The sequence below is a fragment of the Hemicordylus capensis genome, chromosome 1 (assembly GCF_027244095.1).
Source record: "Hemicordylus capensis ecotype Gifberg chromosome 1, rHemCap1.1.pri, whole genome shotgun sequence".
NCBI lineage: Eukaryota > Metazoa > Chordata > Lepidosauria > Squamata > Cordylidae > Hemicordylus > Hemicordylus capensis.
This window is the reverse complement of record NC_069657.1, coordinates 217,621,466-217,637,116: the sequence shown is the minus strand read 5'-3', so window position 1 is coordinate 217,637,116 and position 15,651 is coordinate 217,621,466. Positions and strand designations below refer to the sequence as shown.

At 42.8% G+C, this 15,651-nt stretch overlaps 1 protein-coding gene across 6 annotated transcripts in view; it reads right to left on the bottom strand.

Moving 5' to 3' along the window:
* The window catches only part of PLCL1 (phospholipase C like 1 (inactive)), a 339,121-nt gene that overhangs the window by 50,190 nt on the left and 273,280 nt on the right, over positions 1-15,651 (bottom strand). For 5 of the 6 annotated variants that reach the window (XM_053277818.1, XM_053277824.1, XM_053277854.1 and 2 more), the window contains exons 3-4: positions 11,412-11,615; positions 4,131-4,206 (exon numbers count right to left, since the gene is read on the bottom strand). In XM_053277818.1, the coding sequence (XP_053133793.1) occupies positions 4,131-4,206; positions 11,412-11,615 (280 nt within the window). The remainder of the gene's footprint in view (positions 1-4,130; positions 4,207-11,411; positions 11,616-15,651) is intronic. The other variant, XM_053277834.1, reaches the window with a different exon arrangement.

The following is a 15,651-nucleotide window of genomic DNA, read 5'->3' as shown; positions in this document are numbered from 1 at the left end:
GACCAACCGAGGAACAAGTTTGGGTCTTTTTTGTCCTATCTCTTCCATATCCCCCAGTCATAGTAACCTGGGGTGCAGATCTTGGTCTTGGATGCAGATGACAAATTGACATTTTTATCAAAAGATGATCACTCAGATTCTTCATATAAAAGTGGCTTTGCCCTTTATGTTCTGCCCCTTTTCTGGGACTCCACTATCATCATTTGATGACGATATGTAGGTATCCTACCTACCAATGTAGGTAGGTATTGTTTATGACGGGAACATATTTTTTTAATCAAACTGATACCATATGCCTACTGAGGCAGCCATAGAACAGTAGCAAGAAGAGAACTGACAGAACTGGGAAAAATCCCAAATTATTTTTTTAAAGTTACAAAGAGAAATTTAGAAAAGGTGCTCTAGAAAACCCAAGAGCTCCCTTCAACAGTCAGCAACAGTTTCTCACCATACAGTTCATGCTCACTAAGATCTGCAGTTCAAAGCAGCCCTATGGCCACCGTTGTAAAGAATAATTCATATATAAGCCGAGAGATCACCATACAGTAACATGGTTGGCAAAATGTTGCACTCATATGAAAGTGCTGTTAGGAAGCTAGGTCATCCTGTCAGCTCACATGCTACTTTCTCCACATGGTTGTGACTCCCGGACCACTCTGCATGAACTCAATCCAAAAATGGGCCCATGGACTCGTGCCAAGAAGCTGCAAGGTCCCATTAGTCCATTTATTCTTTTCTTCACATGGCTAAAGCCCAGGACTGCTCTGTATGGGGGATTTCAGGACATTGCAACTGGGCGATCTACTGGCTGCCATCCAAAGGCATATACAGCATACCATAGAGAACACTGTGAAAGAACAGCACTAGAGTGATCTTGATGGGGAAGTTTAAGCCCTAATTAATAGTGACGTTGGTTGTCCTGCTATGAGGTTATCGTTCTTCTCAAGAACCTTTTGGATTTCTCCTCATAAATAGAGGGCCATGGGTCTGGTTGCAGAAAATTCAACTCAAATCAGGTAGGTTGTAGCAAAATACAATTCCTTTAATCCAACTGTGGCAATGGAAAGTCTAAATACTGATTGCATTTAAACAGATTCAAGCTTTAGCTACATCAGCATCGTCTCATTCAGTTGTTACAGTATTATTAATCTAGTTACTAAATCTAATTAAGTAAGTTTAAACAAGGTTTTAATGAACTAAGCAAGTCTATTATGGAGGTTTGTGCTGCTTTAACTAGATTAATTCTAAAATCTAATTAATTAAACTGATACCACTTTCTAATTGAAGTAATTTTTAAAACAGATGTGGGAGGCAAGAACCAAAATAAACACACACACACGGACAAAAGCCAGCATAGGAATAAGGCTTTCTGTGGTCTAGATGGGAGAGAGTCGCATCTCTTCATTTCAGAAGGTAGAACAAATGGCTCCTCATTTTGGTTTCTCAGTTGATTGTATTTCCAGAAAATGTCTGCTGTCAATTTGGAATTCAAAAGCAGAGTTAGGGAGTCTCAGAATAATTTGTATACATATGTACAGAATGACATTGCTCTTTGGCTAATACTACAGCAGCACCTTGGTTGGTCACCTTTAAATATCAACATGTTTTTGAAACTTATTTAACCAATGTGAACAAGTTCACCTCAAGGAAAACTCCTAGGGACAAATTACTCCTGATCTGCATCATCACATAGTCAGAGGCTTGCTTTTACTCCCAAGTAGCAGTCATGAAGGGCTGCAATTCTCTTTGGGGGTTAAATGGCTGCTTCGGAGGGCGTGGTGTGCAGAAGGAAAACAGGGCAGAAGCAAAGTGTTGATTGGCCCCGACATCCACGTCCTGTTCCTGATCCAAACCATGGCCCTATATGGGTGCTGCTTAAAAGTAAAGGCAAGGTTCTAATTACATGACAAAACATTTAACAGTCTGACCTTTTGCTTTCTGCAACTTAAAGGGAAGGTATTGTAGTATTGCCTGTACTTGAAGGCATTGTATCTCTGGGTCTGCAGGGAGGGAAGTACATTCCACAGTAGTTCCCCCTGCCTGCCATAACTAAAGCACATGAAGTGAAAATTGACAACTGTTGAACTAAGGTCAATTTTGTAAAATCTAGAGTTACTGCTTTCAAACAACCACCAATAGATTATGCAAACTATAGTTATGCATATAGTTATAGTTATGCAAACTATAGTTTCTTTTGTGCTAGGATTGGCCAGACTATAGAAGAATTGCACTAAGGTGTATTAGATGGTCATTTGGACAAATGATTTTATTTGGTAGTGTTTTAAGTGACACAAGAGTATCTGATTAAATTGACTTTAGTCTTGCAATTTACAATCACTGAATTTTATTTTACTGCTGCCTGCTGGGCCTATGTTTTTAACAATTAACTTTAAATTAAATTTAAGTTAATAAGGCTTGGTGATACAAATAGGATTTAATTTGTTGTAAAGTAAAAGTAAAGTTGTGCCATCAAGTTGGTGTTGACTCCTGGTGACCACAGAGCCATGTGGTTTTCTTGGTAGAATACAGGAGGGGTTTACCATTGCCATCTCCTGCGCAGGATGAGATGATGTCTTGCAGCACCTTCCTATATTGTTACTGCCCGATATAGGTGTTTCCTGTAGTCTGAGAAACATACCAGCGGGGATTCGAACTGGCAACCTCTTCCTCACTGCACCATTAGGTGGCTAGTAGCCCTCTCCAAATTTAATACAGGAGAACCTCATTAATTGCAGGTCCAGAACCCACGTTTTCACGTTTCTGTGGTCAGGTAAGGGACACCCAACCTTGGTATATGCAGGAGGCGAATGCGGGGAAAGGGTTAAACCTGCATATCCACAGGTCAAGGGTGGACGAAAATGAACTTGGAGGTAATTTTCGGCTGCATTTTGTGTTCAGGAGCCATTGTATGGCTCATTTACTTTTAAAAATAGGGGGGCGCAATTTTCTGCTGGGGGCAGAAATGGGGGGGTGCAATTTTGGCACCATTTTCACTCATGGTGACTCTAGAGCATGGTAGGGTACTTTATTTGGCCCATTTACTGGTTTGGGGGCAGTCTGGAACCTAACCCAATTCCCATCACCCTAATGCTCCATTATCTGCAGATTCACTATCCGTGCCCCCTCCCGGAACAGAACCCCTGCAAATAACAGGATTCTCCTGTACTTCTGTGAGCTAGGACTTCAGTTATTATTATACTTCAGTATCAAGAACTATAATCTGCTGTGCAGTATCACTGTACATATGACTCATCTTGTAGTGCCTTCTAATGAAATTTCATTATAATAATTTAAAAATTGTGTTGCACTGGAATTTCTGAATTGGCAACATAGTCAAATAAAAGTGTATTTTGAGAAGGCAAATAAACAGTTCATTCTCACATGGTGGCCTGGATCTAAACCTCTGCTTAAATGGTGAACATCAAGTCAGAGAGGTGGGTATGCATGGCGGGGGCAGCATTTTTTGCCACTCTTCAAGTACACTGCGGTCTTGGGTCACCGCTCTGTGTTTACTTTTGGCTAAATTGTGAACTGGGCAGCTTTTATGTTGGCCCAGATATTTCCCTTAAGTTGGTACTTCTGTTGCAGAGAAATACACTACTTTTATACCGGGAGTTAGTAAACCCAACCCCTCACATTTCAGTTTGTTGGGATTATGAATGTTGTGTAGTGTGGCTGCACATCTATCATCCATACCAACTGAATAATGCCTGTAGCCAGCTATCAGCAATTCACTCCTTTCTGTTGCTTTGTATCTGATATATTCCCCACCACTCACAGTAGCATTTGGGTGAGGGGGAAATGTTGCTAAGTCTGAAGCAATGGCCTGCAGTTTCTTGAACCCTGTTTGACCTTCTCCACACTCCTTCAAAGTTTAGTTCTTTCAGCACCAGTGCGCTCCCCGCTATAGCTCACGTCATCTCTGTCTAGTGAGGGGGAAACAGGGCTGTTAATAGGGCTACTCCCCCTTCTACACGCACACAGCATAACCATCTCCATCCCTTTCAGTGAAGCGGGATGTTGAGTCACTAGTGCTTTATTTGGGCTATGATTAGGATAGACGAGAAAAGATTTAGGATTATCATCACCACATGGGAAAACCCTTTGATTTAGAAATAAAAGAAGGTTACCTGTTTTCTGGCACTGAACAATCTTGTCATAAACGGTGTCTGCTGTTTCTATAAGAAACCTGCTCTCCTGAATCATCTGTCAGGGAAAAGAAAACAATAAAAGGATGTTTTTACCATATCTCCAATCTCTCTCTCAGGCTAGAATCCCCATGGTACAACGTAACACCAGACACTGAAAAGACCTTACACGTTAATTCCTGTAAGATGTTCCTCATTCTATAATACAGTACATTAGAGATGATGAGTTACAGTCAGTGAACATTTGTTTTATATCAAATAGACATGATTTTGACAGGACAGGAGGCAATGCAAGCTGTAGCATCAGTAGGAAATGTCAGCAGGAGACAATTACAAGCTTAATTACAACCACAAATGTCTTGGGCATTTCCACATGAAAAATCCCATATACTCTTACTTCAGAGCAAGTCTCATTGAACTCAACAGGACTGACTTCCAAGTAACCTTTCACATTATTAGGTAATCTACTGCATTCTAACGTTTGCATTATACTCTCAAATGTCTCCATATCCCATTCTCACATATTTATTTATTCATTCATTCATTCAATTTTTATACCGCCCTTCCAAAATGGCGCAGGGCAGTTTACAATTAAAAACAAAAGCATTAAAATAAGTTAACAATTAAAACAAAAATTATAACACAGTATAAAACAATTAACAATTAAAACATCATAAAACACTAATTAAACAATCACAACCATTTTAAAAACCCTGAAAAACAGGTTACAACATTAAAACCAATTACAACTATTTAAAAATCCTGGAAGGCCAGGCCAAACAGATATTAAACAACCATATCAAAATATTATTTGTTTGTCATTTTCTGTAATAAGAAGGGTCAGCATTATTTGAATGAAGGCTGCAATGAATAAACTTGAGGTGCTCTTGATCCATTGACATAATGGATAAGAAGAAGGATAATGGATGGAAAACAGAAGCATGGGTATCCATGCTGCTGTTTCCATGCAGCCCCCTTCAGGGCAGCTCTTGGCTCCAAAACATGAGAGAAGAAAAGTACACAACATCCAAACAATTAATAGCAGATGCAATAAAATTAAAGGTTCACAATAGGGATGTGCAAAAAGTTTTTAGTTCGAAATGGGCTGTTTCATCAGGTATACCGAACTTGAAACAAAACACCCTTAAAATAAAGGGCTGGTTTTGCGCTCAATGTTCTCTTATATTGTCAGCTTCACAGAGATAGCAGATCTAAGCTTATTTCTTCAGAACTTGTATCATATCCAGACCTTGATGATAATTCCTATTTAACCCTTCTTTTAGTTGATCAGAATGAAGCCAGATTATACATGGTTGCCAAGTGCTGTTATATTGCCGGCAGGATTCGACTGGAAGTTATTAACAATACATAGTTCACAGGAGGGTAAGCATAATAATGAGAATGATAATTGTGTTATCTGCTGTGATTGCAACATTATTTTGTGGCTAATGGACTCCGTAGTTGTGTTATAATTAGTCAGCTGCTTTTATTAATGTTAATTGCTATTTTATTATAAGTATTTTTTAATGAATTTTATCTTACTTTACTTATTGCTTACTCCTAAATTTCTTCTAGTTGTATTTTTGTCTTGTTTCTGGTCAATGACCGTAAAAAAGATTGACTTGACTTGACTGTTTTGAGCTTGAAACAAAATGACCCCATTTTGAGTTGAAACATTTCAAGAGTTTTGAGCACCATTTTGGAAGGCTGTTTTTCAGGGAGAGCTGGTCTACCGATTTGGGGTAGTGGATAGACCAGGTCTCTGCCCTGGACTAAGTGTGTCAGCCTGCCTTGGAGGACTGGTCTACCCAGAGGCGCTCTTATCCCTGGACTTCAGGGCCGAAGTCCAGGGCCTCCACACCCCTTGGGCCCCCCAAATCCTGTCCTGGGTGGTGTGGTTTGTGCCCTCAAGAACCTATGTGTTTAAAAATGATGCTTAACTTGCAGTGGTGGGGGGGGCTCCAAAGGCCTTTAGGTCTTACTTAGGTGCACCTCTGGGTCTACCCACCACTTGAGCCAAGTAGACCACGCCTCCGCCTCAGACTTAGTGTGTTGGTCTACCAGTCTCCCAAGGTCTGGTCTACCAGTCTTCCAAGATGGGCAGACATGCTAAGTCCAGGGTGGAGGCCTGGTCTACCCACCTCATGTGGTGAGTATATGAGTCCTCCAAGGCGGGCCAACACACCAAGTCTAGGGTGGAGGTCTGGTCTACCCACCTCACGCGGTGGGTAGACCATTCCTCTGAGGCAGGCCGACACACCAAATCCAGGGCGGAGGCCTGATCTTACCCATCAACCTCAATCGGTAGACCAGCTCTCCCTGAAAAAACAGCCATCCAAAATGGTGCTCAAAATACTCAAAACACTTTGAGTTTATTTCGTTGATACAGCCAACTTGGCAGCTGTTTTGATGAAACCTTTCGAATATCCGTTTAGAATCTGTTTCATGCACATCCCTAAGTTCAAAATGTTGGCATTGAGTGGGTGGAAGATTCCTTGTGCTTTGCTTCTTCTAAAAATAATGTTGAATGAATGACCAAATACTGGACATTTTGCACTGTAGGTGGGCATGTAGCCTTCAAATAATATTGGAATAAGAAGAGAAAACATTTTTTAAAATATGTTGGTGGGGGCTTGTATTGTGTAACACTGCAACATAAAATATCTAATAGATATGCATGATTCTTGCTCAATCACATTGCAGACAAACACATTTGAGCAAGAACTATTATCTGGGATAAAAATTAGATTTGTATAAGATAAAGAAATATTGTCCTTTGAGTGCAGGGAAAATGCAATACTCCCACAATAGCCTCAACAGAATGAGTGCAAAGTGTGCCTGTGTTCCTCCTTGCAAACACAGAACAGCTGTTTACAAACCAACTGTGGGGAAGAGAAAAGCAGATCTAGAGATCTTCCCCTGGCACACATAGCTCAATATGGGATTATCACTGCATGGAATCTGGCATTCATCCACCTCCTCAGCCTTTCTAGCTTAGAAGGGCTGCCAGAGAAACCAAAGCTTATATAAATCAAGGTTTACTTCACTGAAGCTGGGGTGGGGGGGGGATGGGGACGGGGACTGGGTAAATAAAAGGCACAACTTAAAACCGAAATGCTTTATATTATAATTCTATAACATGCACTACAATGAGTGCAGGCATATATATACTTGGCAGATAAGAACACATCTGTTAAGGAATATATTAAATTAAAAATATTGGAAGATTTTATCACTGATGGGAACTGTTACAAGAATGTGGTAGGTGACAATGGGGAAAGGTGCACATGTAAAAATATGAAGCACAAATCCAACAAATGCATGTTTGGACATGCATGCTTTCAGCAAGCAGCCAGTGACAAGACGACCCACCATCACCCAGGGTGGTTGCCACATGGCTCCTCCCAGAATATGCTCTGCCAGTGACCAATCCATCTGGCCATTTGATAAAGTCAGGTGTCCCCTTTGGGGGAGCAGTGTGGACAACTGCCCTGGGTCTCAACAAATGGAGGAAGCCAGGACATTGACACTGACAGTACATTTCAATAGAGAAGGGAATGAACAGTTAGCCTCAGACCCCTCTCACAGCATTAAAAAGGACTTGGGTAAATTATATGTAATTTAACGCTTTGGGTTTGCTCATTTCACCTTTCTTCCTTTCGTGGTATATCCATTAGACTATGAGCCATGCTGTTGAGAATCAGCCTATTCTTACTCTGTGCACAACACCAGGGGTGGATCTACAATTAAGCGTCCATGTGCTCTGCACATGAGCTGCCTTGGTGGGGGGGCTGCTGCACCCCCATCCACACTGGCCTCCCCCCACACACACACTGTCACTGGCCTCCACAGCCCCCAATCACCACCACAGCTGGCTGGCTTGCCTTTGCCGGCTGTGACATAGAATAAAGATGCCCCTGCCCCAGTGCTGGGGTGGTGGCATCATTATCCTGTGTTGCAGCTGGCAAAGGCAAGCAAGGAGGCCGTGGCAGTGAGCAGGGGCTGCAGAGGTCAGAGATGGGGGGGCACTGAGGGCAATTTCTAGGGCTAGTGGCAGTGGGGCTGCTGCTAAGGCCAGCAGTGGCGACCTGCCCCCCCCCCCCGCCAAAAAAATAGATATGGGCTCTCACCAATGTCACTGTTCCACTGCATAAAGAAGTACTTTGCAATTTTGCTTTTACTTCTCCTCCTATTTCCATTTACCTGTGAGAGAGTAAGATTAGCTCTTACTTCCTCTCACACATGCATTCAGGCCAGGGGACAATTATAGATTTACTTCATGATATCTGAAACAGCCCTAATGCTTCAGTTTTCAGTCCACTTGAGCCTATTGGCTTTACACTGAGCACTTTGAACAACACTGTACATATCCACCAGTCTTCTACATTATTTCCATAGGGTGGCGATGCTTCCCAGTCTTGGACACACACAAAACCAACCCTAAAATCCAGACATCGGTGGGGGTGGTATGTGGACATAAATGGAGTAAAAGTAAAAGCCTTTTAGATGGTCTTATAACAAAAATCTCAAAATTAGTCTTAAAACTCTGATTGGAATGATGTTCACAAATTCCTGACAATGGTCAAGGCATTTGCATTTGCAATCACTCTTTCTGACTGACTGGCTATGGTCACAGAGGCGCTCTTACCCCTGGACTTCGGGGCCAAAGTCCTGGGCCTCCACAGCCCCTGAGGCCCCCCAAATCCTCTTCCGTCCATCCCAGGTGGTGTGGTCACCTGGCGGAACATGACGATGCTTAATTTGTGTGTGGGGGGGTTGGTCTCCAAAGGACTTTAGGTCCAGGCTCCAAAATTATCTAGGTGCACCTCTGTCTGGTAATGTCGATGCAGTTTCCAATTAGTCAGAATATGGCCAACTCTTGCTTTATATCTAAAAGCAAGCAAACTGCTTCGAGGGGGAGCATCTTTTGTTATATTAACCCCTGCTAAGTTGGCAAAGAGGTACTTTTTAACATGGTGATTCTCTTTATTTAGCAGGGGGAGAGTAACTGGCCCGATCCACCCCCAGCACAGTACCTCCAGTGACTGTTGCTGGTGTCTAGCTTATGTTTCCTTTTAGATTGTGAGCCCTTTGGGGACAGGGATCCATCCTATTTATTTATTATTTATCTGTGTAAACCACCCTGAGCCATTTTTGGAAGGGCAGTACAGAAATCATATAAATAAATAAATAAATAAATAAATAAATAAATAAATAAATAAATAAATAAATAGAGAAATAAATAGATAGATAGATAGATAGATAGATAGATAGATAGATAGATAGATAGATAAATGGTTACAATGGCCTATGCACAATGTGGCAGCCCGGTGGGCCTAAATCTGCCTAAATTCAGGTATTTTGACTTAAGTAGCTTCTATGCAAAGTAAGCTGTAAAGGCTGCACTGGCATCAAGCAGTGGTAGTGGATGTAATTGTTCAGAGAAACAAAAACAGCAAGCACCACACAAATGCCCTTTGTCTGGTATATCTGTTAACAAGGAACAAACGCAACACAACAGGCAGCTAATTGTTTTCCAGATCATTGCAAAGGGTCTCAGAGCATCTGCATCTGCCTATGTGAAATATCCGAGCTCTTCATGCACCATTAAACACACTGGGAGAACAACATTCCCTTCAGAAAATTTATTCACATGATTACTTCCCCACACCCCACTGTCGGCAGATCCCAACAACAGTGAGTTTAACAGCAAAAGAACTCTGGACATTCACAATAGCAGCTGGTGTTTTGGTGAAGCTCTGTGCCTTGTAGAGATGCATCAGGCAGAAATTCATCAGGTCACTAAAAGCAAATGGGGGGAGCTGCACATGTTGAATTTCTCCTTGGGTGAATCCTGCCCCTACCTCATGTTGAACTGTTAAGACCAAGGCAAAGTGTGGGTGCATGGATTTGTAAAGCCAACATAATATACGAGACTGTTACATGGGGTGTAAGCTAAGGTGATCATCTTAACTCACGAACTTAATGACCATAATTCTTAGAGCACTCATTTGAAATGGAGGGTGTTTTTGTTTTTTTATTTTTTAAATATATTTTAATATGAATTATATCAACTCTAGCTTACACACTATAACTTAATTTCAGAGTACATAACAATAATTTTCTTCATGGAGATCACTTAATCCTGTTTTCTAGATGGGAAACTAGGATGTATTCTGTTGTCGCTTAGTGATCCCTTTTTGCAGCAGGCCACAGTGCCATCATTTCTCCTCTGCTCTCCAGTAGCCCCTAACCCAATTCCCCTTTCTTTCAGCGTGGGGCATGATCCCTGGGCAATGCCACCATCACTGCTTCTCCTCTCACATCTGCCTGCCATGCTTCTATAGTTCAATTTGTGCCCCGATATCATGATTTTACTGAGGACCAGCAAACCTATTTTCAGGTCAAAGGAAAACACTGAATACACAATGCATTCTATAACTTATGTTACTGGTTGACAAGAAAGATGCTACCACAGGGTGTGGTTTTTTTGTGTTCTGTTTTTTAAAGACTGGTGCTATTTTAAAGCCAAATGTGCCGTATGAGTCAGTATGTGGCAGTTCCTTTTCCTCCAGGAATTTGAGGGACCAAAGAGGTAAGCTTATCCTGAAAACTTTAGTGGGAATGAGGTTTGTTTGCTTCTTTGAGATTCCAAAACAGTTGGAAAATAACTCAAATGTATTCCCTCATTAGGAGAGCACTGTGTCAGTCAGCCCCAAAAGGTCAAAAAGTCTGAAGACAAACCTGAAGTGCCTGGTCTTCTGTATATACCGATTTTTGAGTGCACTATAGTATAATGGCACAGTAGGGAAATGGCTTGACTAGAAAGTCAGAGGTTGCCGGTTCGAATCCCCGCTGTGGGAAACACCTATATCGGGCAGCAGTGATATAGGAAGATGCTGAAAGGCATCATCTCATACCGCGCGGGAGGAGGCAATGGTCAACCCCTCCTGTATTCTACCAAAGACAACCACAGGGCTTTGTGGGCGCCAGGAGTTGACACTAATTCGGCAGCACACTTTACATTTATAATTTATAGTATAATGTCTATACCAAATAACCCATGTTTGAAGTTAGCAGGATACAGCCACCTTGCTGAAGCTAAACAGGCCTGGGTCTGGAAAACCGACATATGTTGCCTTGTGTTCCATGTTGGGAGAAAGGCCAGATACAAATGCAATTTTAAAAATAGAATGACCTGATTTATTTTATTTTCAATATAAACCAAATAATAGATTTAAATATGGATAGACAGGTTCTTACCAGGTCGTACGCAGCTAGAACCTTCTTTTGTACATCAGTAAGTGTTCCCAAAGGTTCCAAGTAAGGAAAATTGTCTTTCATACAGAGAGCCACCGAGGGGACATTGTCACTGTTCACAAGTCGTGCAGACAAAGTCAAAATGCACTGCTTCAAACTGGTAATTGGTGGGAGTCCACATAGCTCTTTAACAGACATGATTGCATGCTGTTGAGGAAAAGAAAATAATTTATGTATACTTACTGATGAATATTACTACACAAGAACATAAGAAAACAGCCCTGCTGGATCAGGCCCAAGGCCCATCTAGTCCAGCATCTTGTTTCACACAGTGGCCCACCAGATGCCACTGGAAGCCTACAGGCAGAAGTTGAGGGCATGCCCTCTCTCCTGCTGTTACTCCCCTGCAACTGGTACTCAGAGGCATCCTGCCTTGGAGGCTGGAGGTGGCCTGTAACCCTCCGACTAGTAGCCGTTGATAGACCTCTCCTCCATGAAGTTATCCATAAGACATGAATGAATGTGCAGTTGGATGAGTCCATCTACCAGGAAAGATATCTGAGCCATTCTTATCCTGGGAAAATAAAATGTTATCATAATTCTATATGTTTACTTTGGTCAGAAGTAACTTATTTCCCAATAGTTTGAATTGATTCAACCCTACTATCTGGCTTCTCACACCCCGAAATCTCCAGGCAAGCCTTAAGCAGGTGATTTAATTGCTGTAACACACACTTCTCCATGGTGGAGGCTCAAGACAACTTTGCACAATAGAGTTAATCTACATGGTGATCCCACTCACATCCATTAGAGAAACTGTATGAGCCCCTAAAACATGGAAGTGTTTTTCAGAGGCAACCACACCGTCACGTGGGTCACACAACTGCTCTAATGTCTGCTGTGTGGGACTGTAGAGATTCCCATAGTGCATGTGCTCCCGGAGTGTGATTGTGTAAACCCAGGAATTTCTCCTGATCTTGTACCAACCAACCAATGTACCAACCAACAGCAGGCAGGAATCTCTCTCAGCCCTCTCTTGAAAAAGCCAGCGAGGGAACTTGGAACCTTCTGCTCTTCCCAGAGCGGCTCCATCCCCTAAGGGAAATATCTTGCAGTGCTCACACTTCTAGTCTCCCATTCATATGCAACCAGGGTGGACCCTGCTTAGCTAAGGGGACAAGTCATGCTCGCTACCACAGGACCAGCTCTCCTCTCATGAACGAAGCACAAGCTAGTCACAAGCCCAGACATGGAGCTCATCACAGTAATCACCAAGAAATATTACACAGAGATTGCTGCCACTATCCATTTCTCACTGCAAAACTGGGGCAATTCACACGACCGGGCAGGTGGGCAGGAAGGCTGCTCGAACTCACCTTCCCCGCAGCCAATGCTGCTAGGAATGCAGGATACGCTTCCAGACGATCTGTGCTGGGTCATGCAGTGTGGAGCTCCAGAGGCCAGGATAATGTGTCATGGCCTCCAGATATCCCACAATGCACTGTACCACAAATGCGGTGCATTGACAGGATCCCCTGTCCAATGGGTGCTCTAGGCACCTGTCTCTGTGTAGCTCAAGGAGACACATTATCCTAGCAGCTGGGTTAAGGGAGTGTTTGCTCCCTTAACCTCGGCTAAGAGCCAGGCTTGGTAGCAAGGTTAGGCTAGGCAGGAGCACTGGGATCCACGTGGATCATGGCACTCCACATGAGCAGCCTAGCCCAAACCAGGCTTCCCTAGCCCTGGCTAGGCTGCTCGTGAGAACAGCCTCACTCTCTCATAAACAAAACAAACCACAACTCAAGGAAAGAAGACACCCAGGTTGTTTATAGCAGCAATAGCATAGATTATACTAACGGCTGAGAAAAGAAAACCACAAAATCAAACCTTCCTTCCTGCTTTCCTGATGTATCCTCTTCTTCGAGAGGCTGGCACAGTATAAGCGCTCTCTTTCCCACTCCCTTTGAATACATTTTGAAATGCCCGCCTTTTGTGTTCCACCGCCCTCCTCCCCAGTCAATGGGGGCACAGTTGCTCATGACAACACTTGATTTGTATGATAACAAGCCAACCAAGAAGCAAGGAGGTTGCAAGCCAATGGCAAGCCAGTGCCAGAAAACCAATCAGCAAGGGGAAAACAGGCCTCCAAAATGGCACTCAAAATGTCGAAATGTTTTGATCGAAATGGGTTTGTTCTGCTCCAGGCTTGTAACAGGCCCCTTATTTAAAGGGTGTTCTGTTTTGAGCTCGAAACACTCAAAATGGCCAGTTTCAAGTGAAAATGTTTTGCACATCCCTGATTATTATATTTCACTTCTGCCAGCATTGACAACAATTTTAAGGGAACGATGACCTGCAATAAAAACTATATCTCTCTTATGAGTCTGAAGATATTTCTGTGAGGATCCTATTAATCCCATAATAGCAAGTTATATCTGTCTGAATTTTCCTGAAGTACTCAGAAGAAGTCACCTTGTTTTTTAATACATCTCTGAAGAGGAAGCAATGATATGCCCAGAATCGTTAACAAATGCTTTTGTCAATAGTTAAAGGCAGCATGCAACAATAAAGAGTACAACACTGAGTTGGAACGATGTTACAGCTGCATCCTCTGACTGAAAGCATGTGTCATGATTTCTCATTGTTATTCAATTTAGAAGTCAGACCAGTGCATTGCTGCCACCAGCAGAACCATTTTTCACTCTAACCAGGCATGAAGGAAAGCTGAGATCTTCACGTCGCGTGACTGCGTGTGATGTGTGCATGCACAGTGGCAACTTCCAGTCACTTCTGGTCTGAGAGGCAACGGGGTGGCAAGGAGGTACGCTGCTGCCCCGCCGGACCATTTTAAAAGGCAGTGCGGGTGGGGAAAATGCAGCGGGAAGGGTAAGAGCACCCTCCCCCATCCTTAAAGAGATCCCTCCACCATTGAACCAGCAGGCACTGGCAGGCACTAAAGCCAATTAATTTTCCCATGACACAAAGAAATAGTTTATTCTTAAAAGATAGCCAGTGTGGTGTAGTGGTTAGAGTGTTGGACTAGGACTGGGGAGGTCCAAGTTCAAATCCCCATTCATCCATGAAACTCATTGGGTGACTCTGGGCCAGTCACTTATCTCTCAGCCTAACCTACTTCACAGGGTTGTTATGAGAATAAATATAAACCATGTACACTTCTCTGGACTTCTTGGAGGAAGAGTGAGATATAAATGCAAAAAAAATTTTTTTTTAAACACAACAGGGAAATACAGGCTATTTAAACTACATAACATAGATTATTATTATTACATTTATATCCCGCTCATCCTCCAAGGAGCCCAGAGCAGTGTCCATGGTTATGTTTCTCCTCACAACAACCCTGTGAGGTAGGTGAAGCTGAGAGATATACAACTGGCCCAGAGTCACCCAGTGAGTTTCAGGGCTGAATGGGAATTTGAACTCAGATCTCCCTGTTCCTAGTCCAACCCTCTGACCACTACACCGCACTGCCTCTACACTACTAACTGATACATTGGAGGCCACCTACGTGGTAAAGGGAGGGCTCATACTGCTCTTCCATCCTGCTACTGCAGCAGCACCTCCATTCATATATACTAGGATTCACCAACTCCATACATATAAACTGAATATAAACTAGGATTCAGAGTCCTGCTACCACTCTAAGCTGCTCCAGAGACATACAACTCGTTCAGTGACTCAGTGAAGAACATGTATTAAGGATACATGTAACATAGAACAATGAAAAAGCATGGTGGAAAAGAAAGAAGCAAACGGAATGATGCTCTACACTAAATGCTCTCTGAGCACTTTCCGATGAAACAAGGCATTTAAGGTGCAACACTTTGCTACAAGTCCTTTGGATTTCAATTCAGTTCTGTTCCGGGTCAACAGCCCTCAGTGTCTGTGGTCACATCCTCTGGTTGCTTCCAGCAACAATGGGTGTCTCCAGCCAGGAATATCTCACACACACACTCCACTTGATTTATAACCAGCACAGGGTCCATATCAGACAGTACAAGTACTCTGAAATTCAAAGCACCTCTTGCCCAGGGACACAGTTATGATTGAACAGGGGTGGGGAGACAAATGTCCCTGGGCCCTGGTGAAGGGGGCAGAGCCGATGTGTGATATTAACAGTGATATTAGCAGAACCATGAAAGAAAGGGAATGATTCATTTTTCAGCATGTCCTTACTATTCTTCTGTAGCAAAGACACGGGGGAAGAAAAAGGTGAGGTGGGGGA